Raw genomic sequence first — 21828 nt, 5'->3', positions numbered from 1 at the left:
CCGAAACTCTCTTCTGACCCGGGGAGGGCGAGGGGGGCGCCGGGGGGGCCGGGAAACGTGTGTTTTTCTGGGCTGGATCGGGCTGGGGGGGAAGTGGAAGGAGGAAGCAGGCAAGGCAGGTTGGTGGCTTGGCCTTGTCGGCGATGAGAGGAGGGGGGAGCTGGGGGTGCCGCTGGCAGGCTCCCGGAGCCCCCTTCCCCCCTCCCGGCTTTTGGGGTGCTTCCCTCGTTTCCTTGAGAGAAGGAGAGTGGCAAAGGCTGTGTGCGAGGCAGTTTCTTCCGCTTGTGGTTGTGTGAGTGTGTGTGTGTGTGTGTCTCGCGCACAGAGAGTCTGAGTGCAGTTTTCGTGCAACTCAAAATTAGCGGGCATGTTTAACATCGATAATCGGCACGGAGCATGGGCTAGGAAATGCTCCCGGCTGCCGTGGGGGGGACCAGGCGCTGCCCTCCGGGCCCTTTCCGGAGAGAAATAACAAAAGGGGCAGCCAAGGCAGTGTGGAATCAAATAGCCATCTTTAGGCTTCAAGGCTAGGGACAGAAATGTAGGCCTCAAAAGAAAGGCCTCTCTATGTCTCCCGAGCTGGCGGAGGGGAGGCTCGGCGGGACGGAGCCCCTGCACCCCAGCCGGCGGGGGCGGCCCCCACCCAAGCCCTCCTGGCTCATTTTCAACTTCTTGGGCTTTTACGGACCGCGGGAGGATTGAAAAGCAGGCGGGAGAGGGACTCCCGATTGGTTATTGTCCAGGCAGGGGAGACAAAAACAAACCCCTCTCCGCGGCATCGAACCCTTTCGCCTGCTCGCTCCCCAATAAAATAAATGTGGTAAAATACAAGGGGAGGAGCAAGATCGGATCTTCAGGGACTGTCAGTGGGGAAAGAGAGATCCCAGACCCAGTCGCAATAAATCTATCTGTTTCTCCTCTGCGTTTGTCTCATGGCAGCCCTTGGGATGGTGGCTATCAACGGCGTTGTGTATGTGTGTTTCTTGTGCATCTGTGTGTGTTGTTTTTGACAGGTATCGGAGAAGAATCAGTGGGGAGAAATTGTAGAAGAGTTTAACTTTCCCAGAAGTTGTTCTAACGCTGCCTTCGCTTTAAAACAGTATTACTTGCGGTGAGTGTTGATAAGGGTTTTCGCAGCAGTATTGAGCATGAGGTGGCATTTGGGGGGTTTGGGAGGTGAAAATTAAATAATATCCATATGTCCTCTCTTTCTCTCTCACACACACTCACACACACATTAAAGAATTCTGTTGTGTCTTGCATCATTTGGAAGTTTTTCCCCCATTTGTTTATGGCTGTTAAGTGTTTAGATTGTTTTATATTTTACTTTTGCCAGCGTTACACTTCCTAAGTGAATAAACAGTGTAGGAAGTACTTTATTGATTATTTAAAATTAATATCACAGTATGGCTGGCCTTGCTAAGCAGATTAATGTTGCTTTAGAAACTTTTGTTTAATACTAAAAATGAAGTAGTATGACCTAGAATTGTTTATTGATGTGAAATGTGAATTGAAAATACTAATTTTTAGTATAAATGGTAGCAATTTACAAATTATGTTGTTATTGAAAGAATGCAATTTTTCCAGGTATAGTTTAGTTTGCATACAAATATGGGGGACTGGGAATGGCTTCTGTTTCTAGAATGAACATTTTCTTTCCACAAGTTATTATTGAAATTTGGTTTTCTGTCAGACTTTGATCATTTTAATTCAGTTTTTTCCTGCATTTTATTCTTGGTGGTGTAGATTTTTAAAATTTGAAATAATTTTTAGTGTTGATGTAGTGGTTGTTTTTAATAATGAAAATATATTGTTTACAATATTTTTGCCTGTGTGTGTTTATAATTTAGTTAAGAAATAACATTTGTGAATTTTAGTTAGTTTTTAAGATTAGTCTTTTTTGGCTTAAAACTTAATGTGAATATTTTAATTTTTCTGTTGATCTAGATAGAAACTGTGCTGTTTCTTTTTTTTTTAAAATAAGACCCAACTATCCATTGAAGATTTAGCACTCTGAAGTAGGAAATATAGTAATTGCATAGGAGGAATTTCTATTGGTTGTCCTAGATTGACTTCAAGTTTGAAGTTGTAGAGTTCACAGCAACAGTGTAGAAGTGGTTATTGAGTTACAAGGAAGTCTTGAAATCCTTAGTCAGAATCAGATGGAATATAAAGTTGCTGAATATGTTTTGTGATGGCATTTGGTTCTGCTAATAATACTGGACTGTAACAAGAATTTTCTGCTTAGATTTGCTTATGTGCTTCTGCAGTTTAGTCTGTGAGGAGATTCACTGATGTTCAAGGATCCTTTGGGATGTTTGCTTTTAACTATAAATATTATGTATCAGAAAGCTAATGAAGATAGTGAATTAAAGGGCATGGTCTATGCTTCTTTTGAGAATTCATATTACATCCCCTTCCCTATTTTGATAAATTCAAAATGAACCTCTGCTTAGGCATTTTTAAACACATTAAATCAAGGAGACAGAAGTATGCTTGACCCTGTATTGGACTGTGTTTTCCTGTATTTCTAATGCTCATACCCAGATTTTCCTAACAGAATATTAGTAGTTCCAGCATTGTTTTGATTTTCCTTTTATGGGCCCTGATTAAAAGCTTGGTGTGCATGTTTACACTGATTGCACTAGGATATTTAGTAGTTGAACATTTGTAGAACTGGTAAAACCATAGGCTATATGTTTAGTTTAATTACTACATTTTTATGTGTATTCTGTAAAGGCATGCATCTGGATGACATGTTTTACCTTTTTAAAAAGATAATTATCAATTTATTTTTAACATCTCATTTTAGATACTTGCCTCATGGTGCCCAGTATGTTACAAGTCCCATTAAGTTCTATGGGATTTCAATATTAAACAAAGATATTACAAGGCTAGGTTAATCCTAGAAAGTGATAGGGATACCTTTATAATATAGAACATGTGATTTTTTACTTGAATACTTGTACTGATGAGCTTCATCTGTAATTCTTTTTAATAAGTCAGGTTAGTGACAGTTGAAAAAAATTAATAAAGAAGAATCTGAACATTACCTGATATTCATATTTCTGAAAAATTCTAGTAAGACCATCTAATAATTTATAGGACTGTTTTATAATTTATGATCTATGACTGTGTCCTTAGTATGCTCTGGTTTAGGTATATGATGATTTTCCTCAGTTATGTTATTTGGTAGACTGTAAATATGTGCTTTTTGATCCAGATGTATGGACACACATTGTAACTATAAAATTCCATATGGACTGATACTTGTTTTAAGGAAAACATTCAGAGGGATGTGTATGAGAATTTGGAGACTGATTTAAGAATGAGCAAACATCAACATGTCTTCTTCAAAGTAGGATATTTTCTTGGTTTTAATGTGAGAATGTGTGAAGGATCCTACCTGATGGAGGGGTTTGCAAGTACATGCTTAACTCCTGCAAGCCACAAGGGACCTATGCTAGTTTCTCTGCTGACTGTTACTAGGCCAGATAGACTAGTAGGATCAGTCTGTGAAACATAGTCCAAAGAATTGACTGTAGCACTGATCATACTAGTAATAGGTATGTCTTTTATTAAAATACCTTTTATGTCATACTTGGTTTTGAGCTACAATCTTTGTGGAACATAATAACTACAATCAAAACTCTAAGTGCATTGGGCGTTGATCCTTTAAAGTAGATACGTATTGGAGCTGTTCATTTGCCTGTAGGAAGACCTTAATAAACATGTGGCTTTAGTATATTTGTGGTGATAGAAATGTAGATTTCTTGTGACTCAAACTGCCAGCTGCTCAGAGTGAAATGGGAATAGAAGGCTTTGGTTTACATGTGATGCAGACCTCCCCTAGGAGACACAGACAATTGCTCAGGGAGGTGTGAGTAGAGGAAGGTATCAGTAGAGACAGGGTAAGATTGAAGGAAGAAATGTAGTACTGCATTCTGTGGTCCAGGAATGTTACTATCTGTAGACCTATCAGCACTGATCAAGGTGATTTATGAAAGGTACATTGGAATTCATACGTGCAGTATCTTTGATTAAGTAAAATGAAAATTTTAATATCAGCAATTTTCACCTTTCTAAATGTTCCTATCAGAAAATTAATAATTAGTAATAGAAGCAGAATGATACAATAATAAGTGTATTGGGTTTATAGATTAGAAACCCTGATCCTAATTCTCTTTTGGCTATGGAGCACCTTGGTTTTCTCTGAGCAAGTAATGGTATGCCTGTCTGATTTACTTCATAGGGGTGTTGTGAAGCTCAGTGCTGTGTTGAGTTTTTGAAGAAAGGGCAGGGTGCAGAAAATAGATAATACAAATAATTAATAGGAAGTAGGCCAATATCTTTATTCTGTTTTATAATTCACTCATAGAACTTGTTTTTCCAGTCTTGAAATGATCCATGTCAGGAATTCCATGACCTTTGAAAACATGTATGAATGGCTTGGACAAGGAATTTTTCAATGATAATCCCAAGAATAGCAGTTAATGGATTTTTGAGAATTGCTGTCCATATCTTAAGGCATTTCCCTTCACTGATTTGTTTATCTTGCACATTTGTATGGGAGTCAGTCCGGTCATAGGAATTTTTACATGTGTATATATATATATTTATATATATTTCCATTTATATACCGCCCATCCCCAGGGGCTCTGGGGATACTGAAGCAATATATAAAATTAATAGATGTATGAACATCAACAGACATGCAGGATTTCTTCATGTACATTGTTATTCCACTTGCAATATTGGACTAAATTGCAGAAATATGTGCCAGAGATTAAAATGTGATTTTTTTTTTTTGCTTTGTTGGCTAAATGTATTGGAGAATGAAAATTTTGATTTGGATAAGAAAAGCCATGGTGAGTTTGACGGATGATCTGTCTAGTTTAGCATTATGGTTCACAGAGTGGCCAACCAGATGACAGCCAGATGCCACTAGAAGCATAGAAGTGGGACACAAAAGTCAAAACCTTCCACTGTTATAGCCTCCAAATATTAGTATTCAGTATGTTGCCTCTGACCATGTAGGTTCCATTTAGTCCTTTTTTTACTTACTTACTTACTTACTTACTTAATATACTTTGCCTTTCTTCCCAGTGGTAACCCAAAGTGGATCACATCATTCTCGTCTCCTCCATTTTATCCTCACTACAACCCTGTGAAGTGTGTTAGATCGAGAGGGTCTAACTGGCCCAAAGTCACACAGTGAGCTTTGTTGGCAGAGTGGGGATTCAGACCTGGGCCTCCAGAACTTAGTAGCAATTGATGGCCCCCGTCTTCCATGAATTTGTGCAATCTACTTTTAAAACAACTAAACTAGGGACCATCTCTACATTCTGTGGCAGTGAATTCCATAAGTAATTTACTCTTTAAAGTACTTCCTTTTGTTTGTCCTGAATTTACTGCTCATTAACGTCATTGGGTGCCTGTGAATTGTCAAATAATGGGAGACAGAGAGAAAAAAGTCTTTATCCTCTTACTGTATTACATGCATAGTTTTATAAACCTGTCCCTCTAATTCCAAAATGAAAAGTTTCAAACTCTTTATTCTTTCTTTTTAGGGAAGTTGCTCCAACCCCTTGATCGTTCTGGTTGCCCATTTTTGCATGTTTTGTTGCACTGCCTTTTAAGATATGGTGACCGGAACTATGTGCAGTGTTCCAAATGCACCTGCACTATTGATCTGTACAAGAACATTATACTAGCTGTTTTGTTTTCAATCCCTTTCCTAATAATCCCTGTTTACATGCAGTAAACAATCTTCTGGTTGCATCAACAATATTGTGATCTCGGTACTTCTTAGCTGACAATTATGTAATATCAACTTAAAGGTTTTCAAAATCACTGAGTGATGAATTTATTCATAATGTTGGAGAAATGGAACACTTGCTTTAACAAATCTAGGAGAAAATAGATACCCTGTTTTTTTAAATGTAGATACAGCATGTGACATTATAACTATGGGCTGTCAAGTCACAACTGACTTATGGTGACCCTCATGGGGCTTTCAAGGCAAGAGATGAGCAGAGGTGGTTTGCCACTGCTTTCCTCTGCATCTCAACCCTGGTCTTCCTTGGTGGCTTCCCATCCAAATGCAAACCAGAGCCAACCCTGCTTCCAAGCTGTCATTAGCTTGGGCTAGTCTGGGCTATTCAGGCTGCTGTATGTAACATTAAGAGATATTTATTTGTATTTTTTTTAAATTGCCGGGTAAATGTTTAGGCAACAGTATGACTGGAAGGAGCTTGTGTAGCCCTCGTACTAAGGAACAGCAATGGAAAAACATGCTGTGCCACTGGGTGGCACAGTTATTCAGAGGGAAAGTCAATTTTTTTATTGATTTCAGGAGACTCATTGTGACAGAATTTTAGAAATCTTGAGTTATGGGGAATTAATTCATGAAATGTTAAATACTTTAATTAAAAATGTGATTTTGTAGACTACAGCCTATTCTGTCAGATGCTGAAATTGATTAAACAGCAGCAATAGTTTAACTGTTTTATTTTAAAAAGGTAACTCTTGGGTTGAGTGTTCATCATAAAGCAAGACACATGAATGTCTTACATCATAATAATTTTTTATAATAATAGTAAGTACATTGGTTCATACCATTACATATTTATATTGGGTTTTGTTCTACTATTTTATATTCCATTTGTGCAATGGATTCAATTAGTTTGACTACAACTCCTTTGGTATTCTTAATATAATAGGCAGGCAAGTTAAGAAACTCACACAACGTATTGATATTCCTGTTCTACATATCTTACTGGTGACCATAACTAGTAATACTTTCTTAAACTGGAAAAGGTGTGCCCTATGTAAACTGCTGCCCAGAACTATTGACCATGTATCTTCTTTGTGTGTATTCATAAAAATTACAAGTATAAGAACTTTGATTGTTGGAGTTAGTAACTGTTCTCACCTTTACTTCACAAGGCGTAATTGGCACTTTGGCTTGGCTTTGATATTTGTGTCTTGGCGCTTATTTGGCTATCAGTGAGCCATGGTTTCAAGTTGAGTTGTTGTCGGTAGGTTGTTATGGGTTTTCCTCCTGCTGCTTCTCTGAGAGTGTTGTCACTGTCAGGAATGGTCTGTAGATCATTTGTGATTTGCTGCAGCATCTTTAACTATAAGTTGTATATGATTTGTTTTATTAAAATCTTCCTGAAGTATTTTGTTTGTTTACCATTGTATGTTGATAGATGAGGGTCAAGAATGTTTGTCATATTTCTCCAACGTTTATTGAGGTGTCTTGAATCTGAATAATTAGCTATATTTCATCACTTGATTGTAAATTATGGACCTCATAACATACTGTGATTGGTAGTGAGAATAGTGGTCATTTGGTTTACTGAATTAAGTGTATTCATATAACAACATATGGCTTCCAGAGTATTGATGTTTTGCTTGGGATAGATAAGGCTGAAGTTGATTATAGAATGATAAATATGGGTGACATTTCTTGTCAGATTCCTCTCCATGGGTACAGATAGTGAATATATCATCAGTGTAACTGAGGTATGCTAGTGAGATTAAATAGTAGCTGTATATAAAACATTGTTCAGAACCGTTTATGAGGCTGTTCATGCTGTGTATATATATGCCTGTTGCAGAGCCATGGATTTGCAGGTACACAATGCCTTTACCCTTTAAATAGTTGTATATAAGGACAGGGTATAATGGTGGTTATGGCTTTATTTCTCTGTCAGGCATGGTTGGGGTTCATGATGGACGGTAGTGTGATATTAATATAAATTATTCCACATCCATAGATTAAGATGATTTCCTGAGGAAGTTCTTTAACAAGAGATAAGTGTGTTGAGGAAATCTTTGCTACTTTTTCTCTTTGTTTCGGCAACAGCCGGGAGAACCAAAGTTTTAACTGGGCCTGTCCCTTTCTCATTATAAAACCTGACTGAAGAAATTAAGAGGTATCGCTTTTTAAGATGAAGATTCCACTGATGCATTTCATTTTACTTTAAATATTTGCTGTTTAATTTAAGCATCTTGCAAAGTGGACTGCAGTCCACAAATATTCATGCTCTTAAACTAAAACAAATTAATCTTTAAGGTACTGCAAAGGCAAAGGGTTAGATCCAAGGATTCCCTTCTGTTTAAGTAAGGAGTATTGATGCGACAGAGGCCCAATATAGAAATGGCAACTAAGAACAATTCTCTCTACATTGACAGACTTTTAAGAAGACTTAAACTTTGTGGAAAGAAGTCTTCAGTCTATCCTCGAGCCTTTTCCTCTTTAAGACATGAACTGTGCTAGTTGCTTATTTTTGTTTGTAATCTTACCTTCCCCTGCCCCCCCCTACTTCGTTGGCTGGTGCTTAGAGTGTGAAGGACTGAGCAAGGTGCCAGTATAATGTCATAAATTAAGATGACACACTAATGTTTCAGTGATATGTTAGCAGGGCTTTTTTTCACCTGGAATGTGGTGGAACGGAGTTCTGGAACCTCTTGAAAATGGTCACATGGCTGGTGGCCCCACCCCCTGATCTCCAGACAGAGGGGAGTTTAGATTGCGGAGTGGCAGTCTAAATTCTGTGTGGTGCGGAGGGCAGTCTAAATTCCCCTCTATCTGGAAATCAAGGGGCAGGGCCACCAGCCATGTGACCATTTTCGCTGAGGGCAATTTAAACTTTTAAAAACTTTCCCCTTGTTCCAGCTGACCCAAAGTGACGTCATTGGCCCTAGGAGCACTTTGAGCACGCACATGTGTGGCGCGGAGGGCATTCTAAATTCCCCTCTACCTGGAGATCAGGGGGTGGGGCCACCAGCCATGTGACCATTTTCAAGAGGTTCCAGAACTCCGTTCCACCACATTCCAGGTGAACATGTTTAGATTGCCCTCTGTGTGGCGCGGAGGGCAGTCTAAATTCCCCTCTATCTGGAAATCAAGGGGCAGGGCCACCAGCCATGTGACCATTTTCACTGAGGGCAATTTAAACTTTTAAAAACTACCCCCTTGTTCCAGCTGACCCAAAGTGATGTCATTGGCCCTGGGAGCACTTTGAGTGCGCACATGTGGTACCAAGGGCACCACCTCCCACCAAGAGTTGCCCCCTGTACTGGCAACCCACTGAGTTTCACCTCCTCTTTCCCCAGAAAAAAAGCTCTGTATGTTAGAATATGTTTTAGATCATACTATTAACAGTATAGTATGCTAGAAGTTTGAAAATACTGTATTGAGCAAACGCCTCACTAAACTTATACCACATTCCTATATGTAAGATTTTCCTTCTTTCATGGCTTTTTGAAGTTCAGCAGTCCAATATCACTATGAGGCAGTATTTTATCTTGCACTCAATATTGGTCACAAGTAGTTCACCCCACCCAAAGTTTGTCCCAGTAAATCAGCATTTCAACTATTTGAATATATTTGGTTGGACCCTATGAATGTTCTGCTTACAGTGGAACTTTGCTCCAGTGGAAGATAACATGTTTCACTGAAAGAAGATTCATAGTATTCAGCTGATAGTTTGCTTTAAATTGCCTAGCAGGTATGGTATTTTTATGTATTGTTGATTTGTTGTGAGCATCAAAAGCCAAAATGCTAAAACCATTCACAGTCTATACTTGTCAATGTACCAATGTGAGGACTGTCAAGAGCAGTTAAAATAATACTTTTGGACTATTACGCAGGTTAGATGTTTAACCTTTACAGAGTTATATTAGTAAAGTGAATTCCAAATGCTTCCCTATGAATATTTTACAGTGTTAGTGAAAGACTTTAGAGGTGGACAGTGAGCATGTGTGCAGACCAGAAGCATGCTTAAAAAAAAATTCATTGTGATTTAAAAAAAATTATATTAATAAAAGTAAGTGAAGGTTGGTGGAGGGCTTCAACATTTGATTTTCCTATAAAGAGTTACAACTTGCTCAGATCTAAAGCTCCAGTCATAAGATTATATATTGGTAGAAATAAATAAGAATCTACACAAATGAATTAATTATTAAATTCTGTATCCTTAATCATACATTTAAACTCTAGTCTTTTGTGCCTTACTGACTAGCTCTCTGAGCAGTCACAAAGGCCTGTCACTGTACCAGCACTTTTGATATAATGCAAGCTATCAGGCATCCTATTCCTTCTTGGCATTCTGTGATCTGTTTGGGCAAGGGTTCACTATGTGTTAGAACTAATTCCTTGTGTTTTGAAATTGTACACCAGTGCTTGGGCTTTTTGATGAGGATAGGATTGTTCTTAGTTGCACTTCTTCTATCATAATTCTGCCATAGTTAGTTCATCTGAACAGGGTCTTCTGCAGATACTACCCTGCAGTTGAGTAAAATCGGCTGCTGCACATAACACACACATTCTCTGTAGTGGCCTGCACCTTGTGGAATGGCCTGCCTGAAGATGTCAGGAGAGCTCCCACTCTCTTGGCTTTCTGCAAACTTTGTAAAACTGAATTATTCAGGAGGGCTTTTTCATTCAGATAATAGGGCTGTGCTGTAAGAAATGACTCAAAGAGAAGCTTTAGCAAAGGGACAGGAACTGTAGACTGTACTATTGGGTACTGTCTGTTGATGTAGATATGCTGTTACTGGGTATTTTCTGTGTCACTTAATATGTCAAATTACTTACGTTTTGGTTCAGCAATGTTTCATCTCTGTATTTGGAACTATGCATATTTTCAAATTTCTGCAATCAATAGCCTGTTGTACTGTTGAATGTCCGAGCTGTTGATCATATTTATTTACACTGTGTAGTTTGCCTTGAGTTTCGGGGGGAAAAGCAGACTATAAATAACATAAAATAAAAATAAGTATCCTTCCTTGTCTGATGCCGTTATTCTGGTTTGCCAGCTCAAAATTTATTTATTCCTTTATACCTTACCTTTCTCCCCCATGAGGACCTAGAGTGGCTTACATCATTCTCCTCTCCTCCACAACAACCCTGTGAGGTAGGTTAGGCTGAGAGTTTGTGTTGGCACAAGTTCATCCAGTGAGCTTCCATGGAGGAGGGGGGGTTTGAAACTGGGCCTCCCAAACCCTAGTCTGACATTCTAACCATTGCGTCAAACTTACATGCTTGTATTCTTGCTCTGATTGAAGGGTCCACTCCTTATACCTGAATTATTCACCCAGAATTGGAATGTTAGCCATTAATGCTACCTATCTCCTCCTGCGCGTTTGGTGATGCGAGCATAAGTTTGTGCTTCCAGCAACTACCATATTCTGAGAGAGATAATCAAGATAAAGGTAAACAATTCTATGCTTGACTCAGAACTGCAATCCCCTTGTATATCTCCTAGCAGGTATATGGTTGTACCAACGTTACAAGCAATGGGCTCGTTCCATAAGTTAGGAGCACAAATGGCCAGCTCCTATAAAAACATGAGCAGTGATTTTTATATTACCAAAGAGTTCATTTCCTCCCAAAGCAACAGTGCCAGTGGTTGCTGGCTAATTGCAGGGAATGGTGCAGTGCCAGAGGAAAGCAGTGTGGATTCTTCAACTAGGAGCTCTGAATCTAATTCTATGCTGTATAAGAGAACAGGGAGATTAGGTAGAAGGTTTACTGAAATAAATAGAACATGTAAACATTTTAGGACTGAGGAAGAATCCTATGAAGTATGGCCATGGAGTATGCAGACAATTTTTTATAGATCAAAGGAAATTGATCTTTATTTTGTTCGTGTAGTTATATATAAAAATTATATTTTAGGCTTTTAGGAAAGTAACCTAAAATATAAATACTGAATTATTTTAAATGAAAGTAGTGTAAACAATAGTAGATTATTGTATAATAGAAAGGAAAAATGAGATCATAATAGGAAGCAGGTTGACTGATGAAAGTCTTCAAGATGCAGAAGGCAGGAAGAAACTGTGTATCAGCGGACAGTCACTGGTTCAGAAACTCAGGATCAGAAGCTCTTCTTCCCCTATCAGAAGCTACTCCATCAGAGGCAGTCTTGGAATAGCATCTCTGTGTTACAGAGCATGTTGTACAGAATTTCCCAACATGGTGCCTTGGGCCACCATGACACCTGCCACTGTACTTCTTAGTGCCTATTTGTGTGTTGGCAGCTCTTTTATGGTAGCAGACATCACCCTTTCCAAAAATGTCCCCAGCCTCAACAAATTTGTGGAACCCTGCTTCCACAGATACATTTCATGCCTCATTTTTCTCAAGTTACGAATCTTTTCTCATCCTGTTCAAGGTGTTAACCTTGGTGTTTAAAGCCCCTCGTGGACTGGGACCTGCATCCCTGCGGGACCACCTCTCGCATTATGTCCCCTGTAGACAGGGCCGGCACACCCATTGAGGCCAGGTAGGCGGTGGCCTCAGGGCGCGAGGGCACTGGAGAGGCGCCGGAGGGGGTGTCGGGGGCAGAGGCGCATGCCGCGGAGCTGGCGTAGCTAGCCCGCAGCTGCTGCAGCCAGCCAGCCAGCCCGTGCCGCTGCCGCTGCCACATGCCCCCAGCCAGATGTAGCAGCCATGAGCCGCTGCCGGGGCGGAGCGTGGAGCAGCCTCCGCCCACGACCCCAGCCATCCGCCGGCAAATGCCCCTGGCTTGTGCTGCGTGATGACGTCATCGCACGATGATGTCATCGCACAGTCTGTGGCGCGTGCTGGGCGGGGGGGGGGTTTGCCGCAGGCGCCAAAAACCCTGGCGCTGGCAGTGCCAGTGTTGTGCTTTGCAGACAAGCAACTCCTGGTGATTCCTGGCCTGAAGGACCAGGGCTAGGGCTTTCTCCAGCCTGGTGAAACACTCTCCCACTGGAGATCCAGGCCCTGCAGAACCTGTTACAGTTCTGCAGGGCCTGTAAAATGGAGATGTTCCACCAGGTCTTTGGCTGAGTAACCAGTGAGTGTCCCCCCCTCTTCCATCTAAGACCACCACTTTTTCGGGGACTGCCCATGGCCATGTGCTATACGCATATGTATGGCCTGTATACAGACCCCCAACTATTAATTTAAGTAGCCTATGGATAAGGCACCTGGACTATTTTAATGACTGTCTTAAGATTGCTGCTGATTTTATAGTTTTTATGATTAATTTATTGTATTTTATGGATGTTGTGAGCCACCCTGAGCCCATTCGTGGGGAGGGCAGGGTATAAATCAAATCAATAAATCAGAAATGAAGCTTGTGGGGAACACATTTCAACATTTGGTAATATATAGTACAAGAACAAATATCACATACACTATAGCATCAGAAAATATAAGTGTAGCAGTATACAATTTAAAATTGTATACTGTCTTTCTGTTGAGCACCTCAGGACCCAAGGCGGATGCCATGAAAGAGTGGTGACTCTTACTTAATGTGTCTGTACTTCAGAGTAAACTAATTTTATCCTGGAAGTAGTTGCCAGTTAAGTTGCTAAATCCAGATCACTGAAAACTAATGTATTAGAATCAAAGGTATAATTAGGATTATGGTAGTGATGCTACCAATATTTAACGCAGTAGTATTCATGATGTGGCCTTCATGATGAATAATGAGTATATTTCGTGATCAGCAATGTTGATTTGTGGTGTTTTGAAAGCATAATGCAACTTATTTGTGCGATAGTTACATGTTTGGCTTGTCTGGATAATAACTGTTCTGACATTGAAGCCTTGGTTCATGGGACTCAAACACTAAATAACTTCACCCTAATTGGGCTTTCATGTTAAGGACAGTGTCACACAACAGAGTTGCTAGTGGACTTACGTTACAGTGATGAAGGGCCAGACTGGATATGATGGTGGTATCCATGTTTATCACATCTCTAATTGGTTCATTTCTAAAGTAGAGTAGTGAGGTGGCTTTATTTTTTAAATCAAAATTTACATGCAGATGAAAAGAGCTTACTCCTTCCCTGTCTGAACTTGCTGTCTTCATTGCTTGAAGTAGTTTCCTACTCTGCTTGGTTCACTTCCGGTATCTGAGCCAGGTTGGAAGAAAAAGTTCCTTTGTTGGTGGGGGGTATGTGGAGGTAAGATGAAGGAAGGTCCAGCTTTTCTCTTCCATGTGCACACTTAGTTGTAAATGACCCTCACCCTTCTTTAGATCTAGAGTTGAAACCGAAGAACAAATGTAGCTGCCCCTATGTTTGCCTTAAACAAAATCTGGTTATATCTGATGATGTTTATCTTCATATGCCGTTTTACTATGAGCACAGACTTACACAATCATAAGACGAGCAACTTAGATCTTAGAGGCCTATCAAAACTTATTTTTGAGATTTATTGTTAATGTGTAGCTGGCTATATAGTTACTAGCATGGAATATTGCAGCTTACAAGTAGAGATGGGCATGAACAGCAATACGAACTAAAAAAATCCATGAACAGCCCAATCTGCTGTTCACGAACAAGCTATTCGTGAGGCCCCATTATAAACGAACAGGTGGTCATTGCAAGCCTCGTTCGTTGCTGTTCGTCAAGCCAGACAGTCTAGCACCTGCAATCAATTCCCTTGGCAACTTAGGCAGGGATTGTCTGAACTCTGTCTGAACTCCTGCTGTTACCCTGGAAACACCAATCTAAGCCCAATATAGTTTGATAGGCAGGTCTTCCTTTCAAGTGTGGAGCTCCAAATTTGTTACAAGGGAGCAAAGAGCAGGGGGGAGTGGGGCTCCCAGCTCTGGCTTAGTTTGCAGACAGTGGAGAGGGAGAGAGTTGCTGTTGGCATTTTGATAGAGTGCATTGGAGCTTGAATTTTCTTTGTGTGTGGTGGGATAGGGATCTACCCCTTCAGGTTCCAGGGCTGCTGCCAGGCTCTGGGCCAAGCTATTATTTATTATTGGTACCTTTCCTGCTGCCTGCTCAGATAGGGTTTCTGGGAGTGGTGCAGTAGGGATCTTGATGGCTGGAGGAGAGCCTGCTGGCCCCCACGAACAATGAACATGTTCGTGACAGGATCATGTTCGTCAGTGTTCGTTGTTCGTGGATGGCAACGAACAACAAACACCATGTTTGGGTTTTTTCCTGTTCGTGCCCATATCTACTTATAAGTACTTGCAGTGGAAATAAACTGAAAGAAATTGACTGATTAGAGTACTGCAGATAGTGGAGGGGGTCCCATAACAGGAAGTTTAGCAAAGGATAAATTTAAACTGGTGAATAGGACCAATAGTTTAAAAGTAAGGTTTTACGGGTATTCAAGATACAATCACAGGCAAAATGTTACTTAATATTCCTTTTGAGATACATAAAAACTATATTGAGTATGTCAGTTGCAGGAGAAGGGCTAGACTACACTGTTTATTGGAAAGATGTAATAAAACAGCCACTTAGAATATTCTAGTTTAAGGTTAGCTCACTTAACTCTAAAACATTTATCATGCTTCATCATATCCTTGAAAATGTGTATCTGCTTTCCTCATAGAATAAAAATGCAGGCCTTGTGTGGCTAACTCCTGATAACCATGATTTTATTTTTTATTTTATTTGTAGATACTTATACCCCTCTTTTCTCCCCAATGGGAACCCAAAGCACTTTTGGCCTACCTTAATGAAAGGCTAGCTTAGAATCTCTAACTCAGTTTATGTGGAGAAGAGCAGAGTGCTCATAACTAAATGTGACCCTGGTTAGTATAGCGTCTGGAAACTGTTGTCTCTTCATACACTAGCAGAAACTAATCAAGTTATTTTGGCTTCTTATCTTATGGAACTTGTCTGCTGAGGATGTTTCTGGAAGTAGTTCAGGGCAGTATTTATAGTACCAAGGTCCATCTCATTGTGAATATTACAGGATCTCTGACTAGGGTTGGCAGAGTCCCTTATCCTCCCAGTAGGAGGAAGGGAACCCGGCACTTACCTTACTTGTCCTCCTGGGTCTGCATGATGACGTTTGGGGCCTTAATCGGCCTACTGAAAAGTGCAGGAATGCTCTCAGGGCAGTGTGATGATGTCACTCCTGAGAGTGATGTTGTTGTGCCACCCTAGGAGGCCTGGGAGGCCTGTTCCCCTGCTGACAAGGTGAATAGTGGCAGGGGTGGGATGGTGGGAGCAGGGGATTCTCCTCCTGCACCAGGGGGAACAACAAGTCTATCTCTGCCAGTGGAGTGCAACATACAGCCACCAGAGGTAGACTTGGCTCATTGGAATCCTGTCTTATTTCAGCTTTGTTAAAAAATGAGTTCATAAAAATTGCTCTGCTACAAGAAGAAATTAAGATTGTGTTCCACCCTGTGTTGGGTGAACAAATTCTTACATCTGAAAATTAGTTTCAAAAGTGAGGTACTTATAAGAGGGAAACTCAGAAAGACTTGAGGTTGGAATCACTTAATTTCCCCCTGTGTCTTTTCCCCCTCTATGTCCTCTTTCTGTCCTCCTGCCAGCCCCCGTATCATCTTCTTTTTCCCTGCTTCTTTCCTTCCCACTTACCAGCCAACCTTGCTTTTATGTGCCCCTCACAGCCATCATTATTATTTACTTCATTTATCCTCCCTTTTCTCTGCAGTGGAAACCCAAAGCAGCTTGCATCATTCTCCTCTCCTCCATTTTAGCAACCCTGTGAGGTAGAGTAGGCTGAGAATGTGTGTCCTGCCCAAGGCCACCCAGCTGGCTTCCTTGGCAGAGTGGGGATTTGAACCTGGGTCTCCTAGTCTGACTCCCCTATCGCTACACCACACTGGATTTCAGCTTTCCTTCCTTCTCTTTCCTTGGCAGCCTATCTTAGAGAAAAGTCTGGGCAAGTTGCAAAAGTCATACATAAGCAAGTCACTCAGGTGATTTGTGTGATGACACTATAGGGCCTAGCCAAGTCGTGCAAGTTTTGCAGAGGCTATTGCCGGGCCCAGGCAAGTTGTGTGGCATCGAGTCATCCAATAGTCACTCCTACGCCTGGGTGAGCTGCACAAATAGCATGATAGTAAGTTACTGATGATTGGTCCTGGCATGGTCTCTGATGGGTGTTCTCTCTATGGTAGAAAGGAGGGGAGTAGGGATAGCCTTAGGAGGCTTAGAACAGCCCTGGAAAGGGCCTTTCCCCTACATTTTATTGAAGGCTGGCAATATCGTGGTTGCCTTGAAGTCTCACAATAGCCACTGACATTTCAGAGGGCATTCATTTCTTAAAGTTACTTACAAGTGGCTACTTCTGTTATTTTTTAAACCCCCCAATGTATATTTTGCAGATTTCAGATTTTCCTTTGAACCAGGGGCTTTTTTCAGGTTAATTGAAAGATCTGTTCATGGTTTTGCTGTCTATATATCCACAGATGGAGCCATACAGAGAACTAGATGCACTAATGATAGAATAATGCAATCTACCTGCATCTATGGCATATTGTCTATATTAGATAGCTTCCATGCTACAAAATTATAAAATTAGCTGGATCATGATTATTTCCAGCAGAGCCTATAATGCTAAAACATATTTTCTCTTTATACTGGTAGCTCTGACTGCTATCTGAGACATTTGGGGAGCCTCATCCCTTTTTGTGTTGTCTAAGCATAGTGAAAAAAATACTATTTTGACTTTTGTAATATTTTGCTTCACCTTATTTTATAGGATATTTTATTCAAGTTGTGATAATGGCTCATTGACAGAAAATCTAATCTTCAAAATAAAACTTGATTTGGGCAATATTTTTAATATTGTGGTATTTTTTTAAAAAGCACACATTTATTGACAGTAGTTAATGATATTACAATCAAAGAAAGGTAGGCCATTTGACCAGTCAAAACAGATTCTGTGAACTGTTCAGTCCACTTTGTTAAAATAATTAAAGAAACTTCAATCATCAAATGGTAAGCTACTGATATCAAAACCAAAATTAGTTAACTGCCATTGTGAAACAATGAAATTAACTTTGAACAGTTGTAATGAATTATTATAATTTTAACAATGTTAAGTAAGATGCTAAAATGGAAATGATTAACTATTCTTCTGTTTGGCTTTTATCTTGCAATACTAGTTTAACACCTACAGTTTTACAATTAAAAATAAAGGTAATTAAATAAATCATAGTTACAACAAGTGTTTAAAAATATATAATTGAGCGGGCCAGTTTCTCCATGCTTGCAATACTAGAAGGTGGCCAGGAGGAGAAGATTTGCTGAGCTGCTATATTTGCTGCTGCTTATTGCAGCATCCAGGGCTGAGTACGCAGCCCTTGCCCCTGCCCTTGTTAACAAATGGTACTATAATAAAATAAAAGGACAAATGGCTGTCTACTCAGGAGCATTCTTGGCTTCATAGAATATTTGACCTGGTCAAATAATAGGTAGTCAATTAACAGATTGACTAAAGTGAAGCAACATTAAATTGATTTAGAATGGTTTCAAGTTGAATCATTGTAAATTTGATCATAGGTAAAATTAATTGGTATGTTCTTGCTTTCCAAATAATGTTGATGACATACAGAGACTGAGCTGTTTGACAAATCTAGAATTTTTTTCTTTTGATTAATTTTTTAAGTTTTTAATTTTTGAAGACTATTTTAATAACCTATTACATTTTGCTACCCCCAATTGGTAGAAAAATATCTTCTAAGTGGAGATAGAGAAATAATATCATCAGTAGTGCTTATTTTTCATCTAGTAAAGCAAGGGTGTCGTGTTGTCCATTGCTGATCCATATTGGAAACATACATGAGGCTTCAGTTGTATATTTTATACCCATTTAGTTTCATATCTTAATCTCCATATCTATGCAACTAGCAATGTATCTGTATCTTAATTCCTTCTATAATGTTCTGCTTCCTTCTCCACCTCTCGCCTTCCATAAGTGCGTGTGGTAGTTTTATTCCCACCAGTGTTCAATGTGTGAACTAGGTTCATGTAGCCAGTATATACTTTTTTAAAAAACACCAGTTTAGACTGATACACTGGCTATGTACCTGGACAAGACTGATACGGTTTTTATGCTTTAGAAGCCTGTTTGACTTTATAACTGTTTGTTTAATCAGCTGGTAAAATTTGGTTTCAGACGGTTTGGGGGATAAGCAGGGAACTGAATAATGCTGACAGATATTGCTTGTTATTGATTGTGCATCTGTGATGCTGCTATTTATTCTATGGTTTTTATTTTGGGAGTTTAAAGAGACTGGTTTGTGTAAAATATGTTTCCACTTTAAGATTTCTTAGGAGAACTTTAGGAATCTTTGTCACATCTGAGATACTTATTAATGCAAGCAGTAGATATTCATTTGTGAATGAAAACACTTTACTAGGAGCAGTAAATGGTAAAGTGTAAGTAGTAGCAAGAACCACATCTTATTTTCAGAAAACAATACATATATATGATCAAGTTTGTGTACAAACCCAGCTAACTGCTAGGCTCATGCTTTCTTCTCTTTTTTCCTTTACCATGTAACTCTAGTTTCTGACTCGCTATACCCTGATGTGTGTATTTTATCACATGGGTCACACTTAATGGAATGGAATTTAATTCTGTGGCAATGATAATGTATTATATCACTATGAGAGAAGTTTCCCTCCCATTTCCATACCTACATGTCAAGTTCATAAGTTAAAATTTTGACATAAAATTCATCCATTGTTTCCACTAGAGAACTTTCTTAAGGATTAATTTATGTGTTCTGTGTAACCAGGCTATATTTCTCAGACTTCTTTGACTGTGCAGTGGTAGCTTTCCTTGGGAAACTCTCCCCCCCTCCCCCACAAGCTTAAACAACCTTCAGCTGCTGCATGACTTCCTGGTAGTGGAAGTTGCTTTTGTGTTAGGGTTACACTGGCATTCTGTATAAGCATGGCGGGGTGGGGGAGCCTGAATTGGGAGGAGCAGCACTGATGCCATGACACCTATAAGTTTACCTATAAGTGACATCACAGCATCTGTACCACTGTCTCCCCCATTTTTTCTCCCACTGCCTAACAGAGCAAGCACAGGGGAAAGAGCATGGGGTAGGAGGTTTCTTTCTGTTGGTGTGTCTAACTCATTCTGTAACTGGCAAGCTGGATTAACACAACTCAAGTGTTGTAAGCAAACAGGCAGGCAGGAAACAAGGTAGGATTCACTGGTCAAGACAGGGTCTGGTGACTTGCGATTGCTACAGGAGGGAGGTGAGTGGGCCGGCGAAGTTGGAGCTTACATAGTAATAAGTGACTATCCAGACTAAGCACAAACTGGTCAAATAAGAGATGTTGAACCACCAAAGGTTTGGACTCAACTGCAGGATCATAGGGGGCTGAGAGTCCCACCCTTTCCTGCAACCAGGGCTGCATCCTTGATCCTGTAAAGATTTAGTGCAAATCTACTGCTTAGATCTACTGTTAGGCCCTTGATCCTACCATCTTCCTTCTGAGAGAGGCTGGAGTGGGTGAGCCTCTGAGCTGACAAAGCATGCAGGCCTCTAGCAGTTTTCAGGCTTTGGCTGTAGCCTTCTGCCTTCATAGGTGTGCAGGAGGTGGACAGGTCCATTCAGCAAGTTATGCTCTGCAGGTACCAAAGCAACTTGAACAGGAGCCTGCTATTGGAGTGGAGGAAGCTGGTTTGTCTTGGAGCGTCTGGAGTTCCTGAAGCCTTAGGCATAGTGGTGAGCTCTTCTTCCCAGATGCAGGCTGGGCTAAGGCAGGCCTTGACAGTATCTGGAGAACCAGTGTTGTGGCTCCAAACTAATCTCTTTATGATTCTCTGTGACACTTTTATAAAACAATGGAGATATGTTGTACTTCATAAGCCTTGTTTTTTGTTTTTAAAAAATTATCTGAAACAGATTGGAAAATGAATTTGTATGACTAAGAAAGTTAAACTGTATAACAAAACTGAAATAGGCTACAGAACTATTTTCTAAAACTATTTTGAGAAAACACAAGCTTTATACTGGGAAAATGTCCGATACCCACCATGAAGAAACAACCCTGCAACTTCCAGAATGCTTAAGGGCCTAAACATTGTTTGTTCATTATATTCAATATGCCTAATTAGACTTTGTCCTGTTATTCTTTTCAAGGAGATTAAATAAATCAGCTTTCTAAAGCTGATCAGTGTGGTTTTTGAGTTAAAAGAAAATGAAATCTGGCTTCTGTGGTGGCTAGTGTGACCACTGATGAGATGAGCCCAGTTTACGTCTTACTGTTATTGGCCAGATAAGCATAGACATTCTACACATTAGATTAGTCCTTTCCTTATTGCAAAGTCAAGCAGTGGTGTGAGTATTCCATTGTTAACAGGCACTGACTCCACAGGGTGAATATCTAATGGCCACTTTGAACAATGGACTTTTCGATACACCATGCCTTCATGTGGAACTATAACACTGAAAATGTGAATGTATTTTCTATCATGCTTTATGTATATTGTCCAGGAAAAAACCTTTGGCAGTGTTCGCTGGCATATATTAATTCAATAAACTACATTGCCATTTTAAAGTGCTGTTGCTTTGCATTGGATTCAATGGAAAACAATATTGTATTGGATCCTTCAGAGCTTTTCTGCTAATGGTGCCATTTCCACTGGTACAAGACTCCTTGCTGTGGAAGAAAACACCATGAAAAAGTTCCACAGGATCCAGTCCATTATCTATAACAAGGCAGGAAAGCCCTGAAGCAACCCTCAATAATAGTTTTCCTTCTCCAGTGAGTATATTCTTGACTTCTAAACTGCTAGGAGAGAATGAAAGAAAAAAATACCCTTCATATCTTCCATACTATTTAGTTTTCAGTCGGAATAATAGTTGGTTCTGGTCTGATCAGAACATTTTCCATTGTTTTTTCTTAGGCCCCCTCCCCCTCTTGATTTTGTAACCTGAAAACCAAAAAGCCCACCCACTTCTGACCTGGAAAAAATTAAGCCCTTATTTCTACTATGAACTGGGCATAATGAACTCATTCTGATTTTGTTGTGACCTTGATGAGACAATATTTACAAGACTTGAACCTAGATGGCAGGGTATTTCT

General features: G+C 40.0%; 1 protein-coding gene across 1 annotated transcript in view; it reads left to right on the top strand.

Annotated features, from left to right (window-relative positions):
- ARID2 (AT-rich interaction domain 2) overlaps positions 1 to 21828 on the top strand; it is a 130181-nt gene that overhangs the window by 876 nt on the left and 107477 nt on the right. Inside the window, exon 3 of the mRNA XM_054988207.1 lies at positions 1014 to 1111. Coding sequence (XP_054844182.1) covers positions 1014 to 1111 — 98 coding nt within the window. The remainder of the gene's footprint in view (positions 1 to 1013; positions 1112 to 21828) is intronic.

Source organism: Eublepharis macularius, chromosome 9 (assembly GCF_028583425.1).
Source record: "Eublepharis macularius isolate TG4126 chromosome 9, MPM_Emac_v1.0, whole genome shotgun sequence".
NCBI lineage: Eukaryota > Metazoa > Chordata > Lepidosauria > Squamata > Eublepharidae > Eublepharis > Eublepharis macularius.
This window is presented reverse-complemented; position numbering and strand designations above follow the sequence as displayed.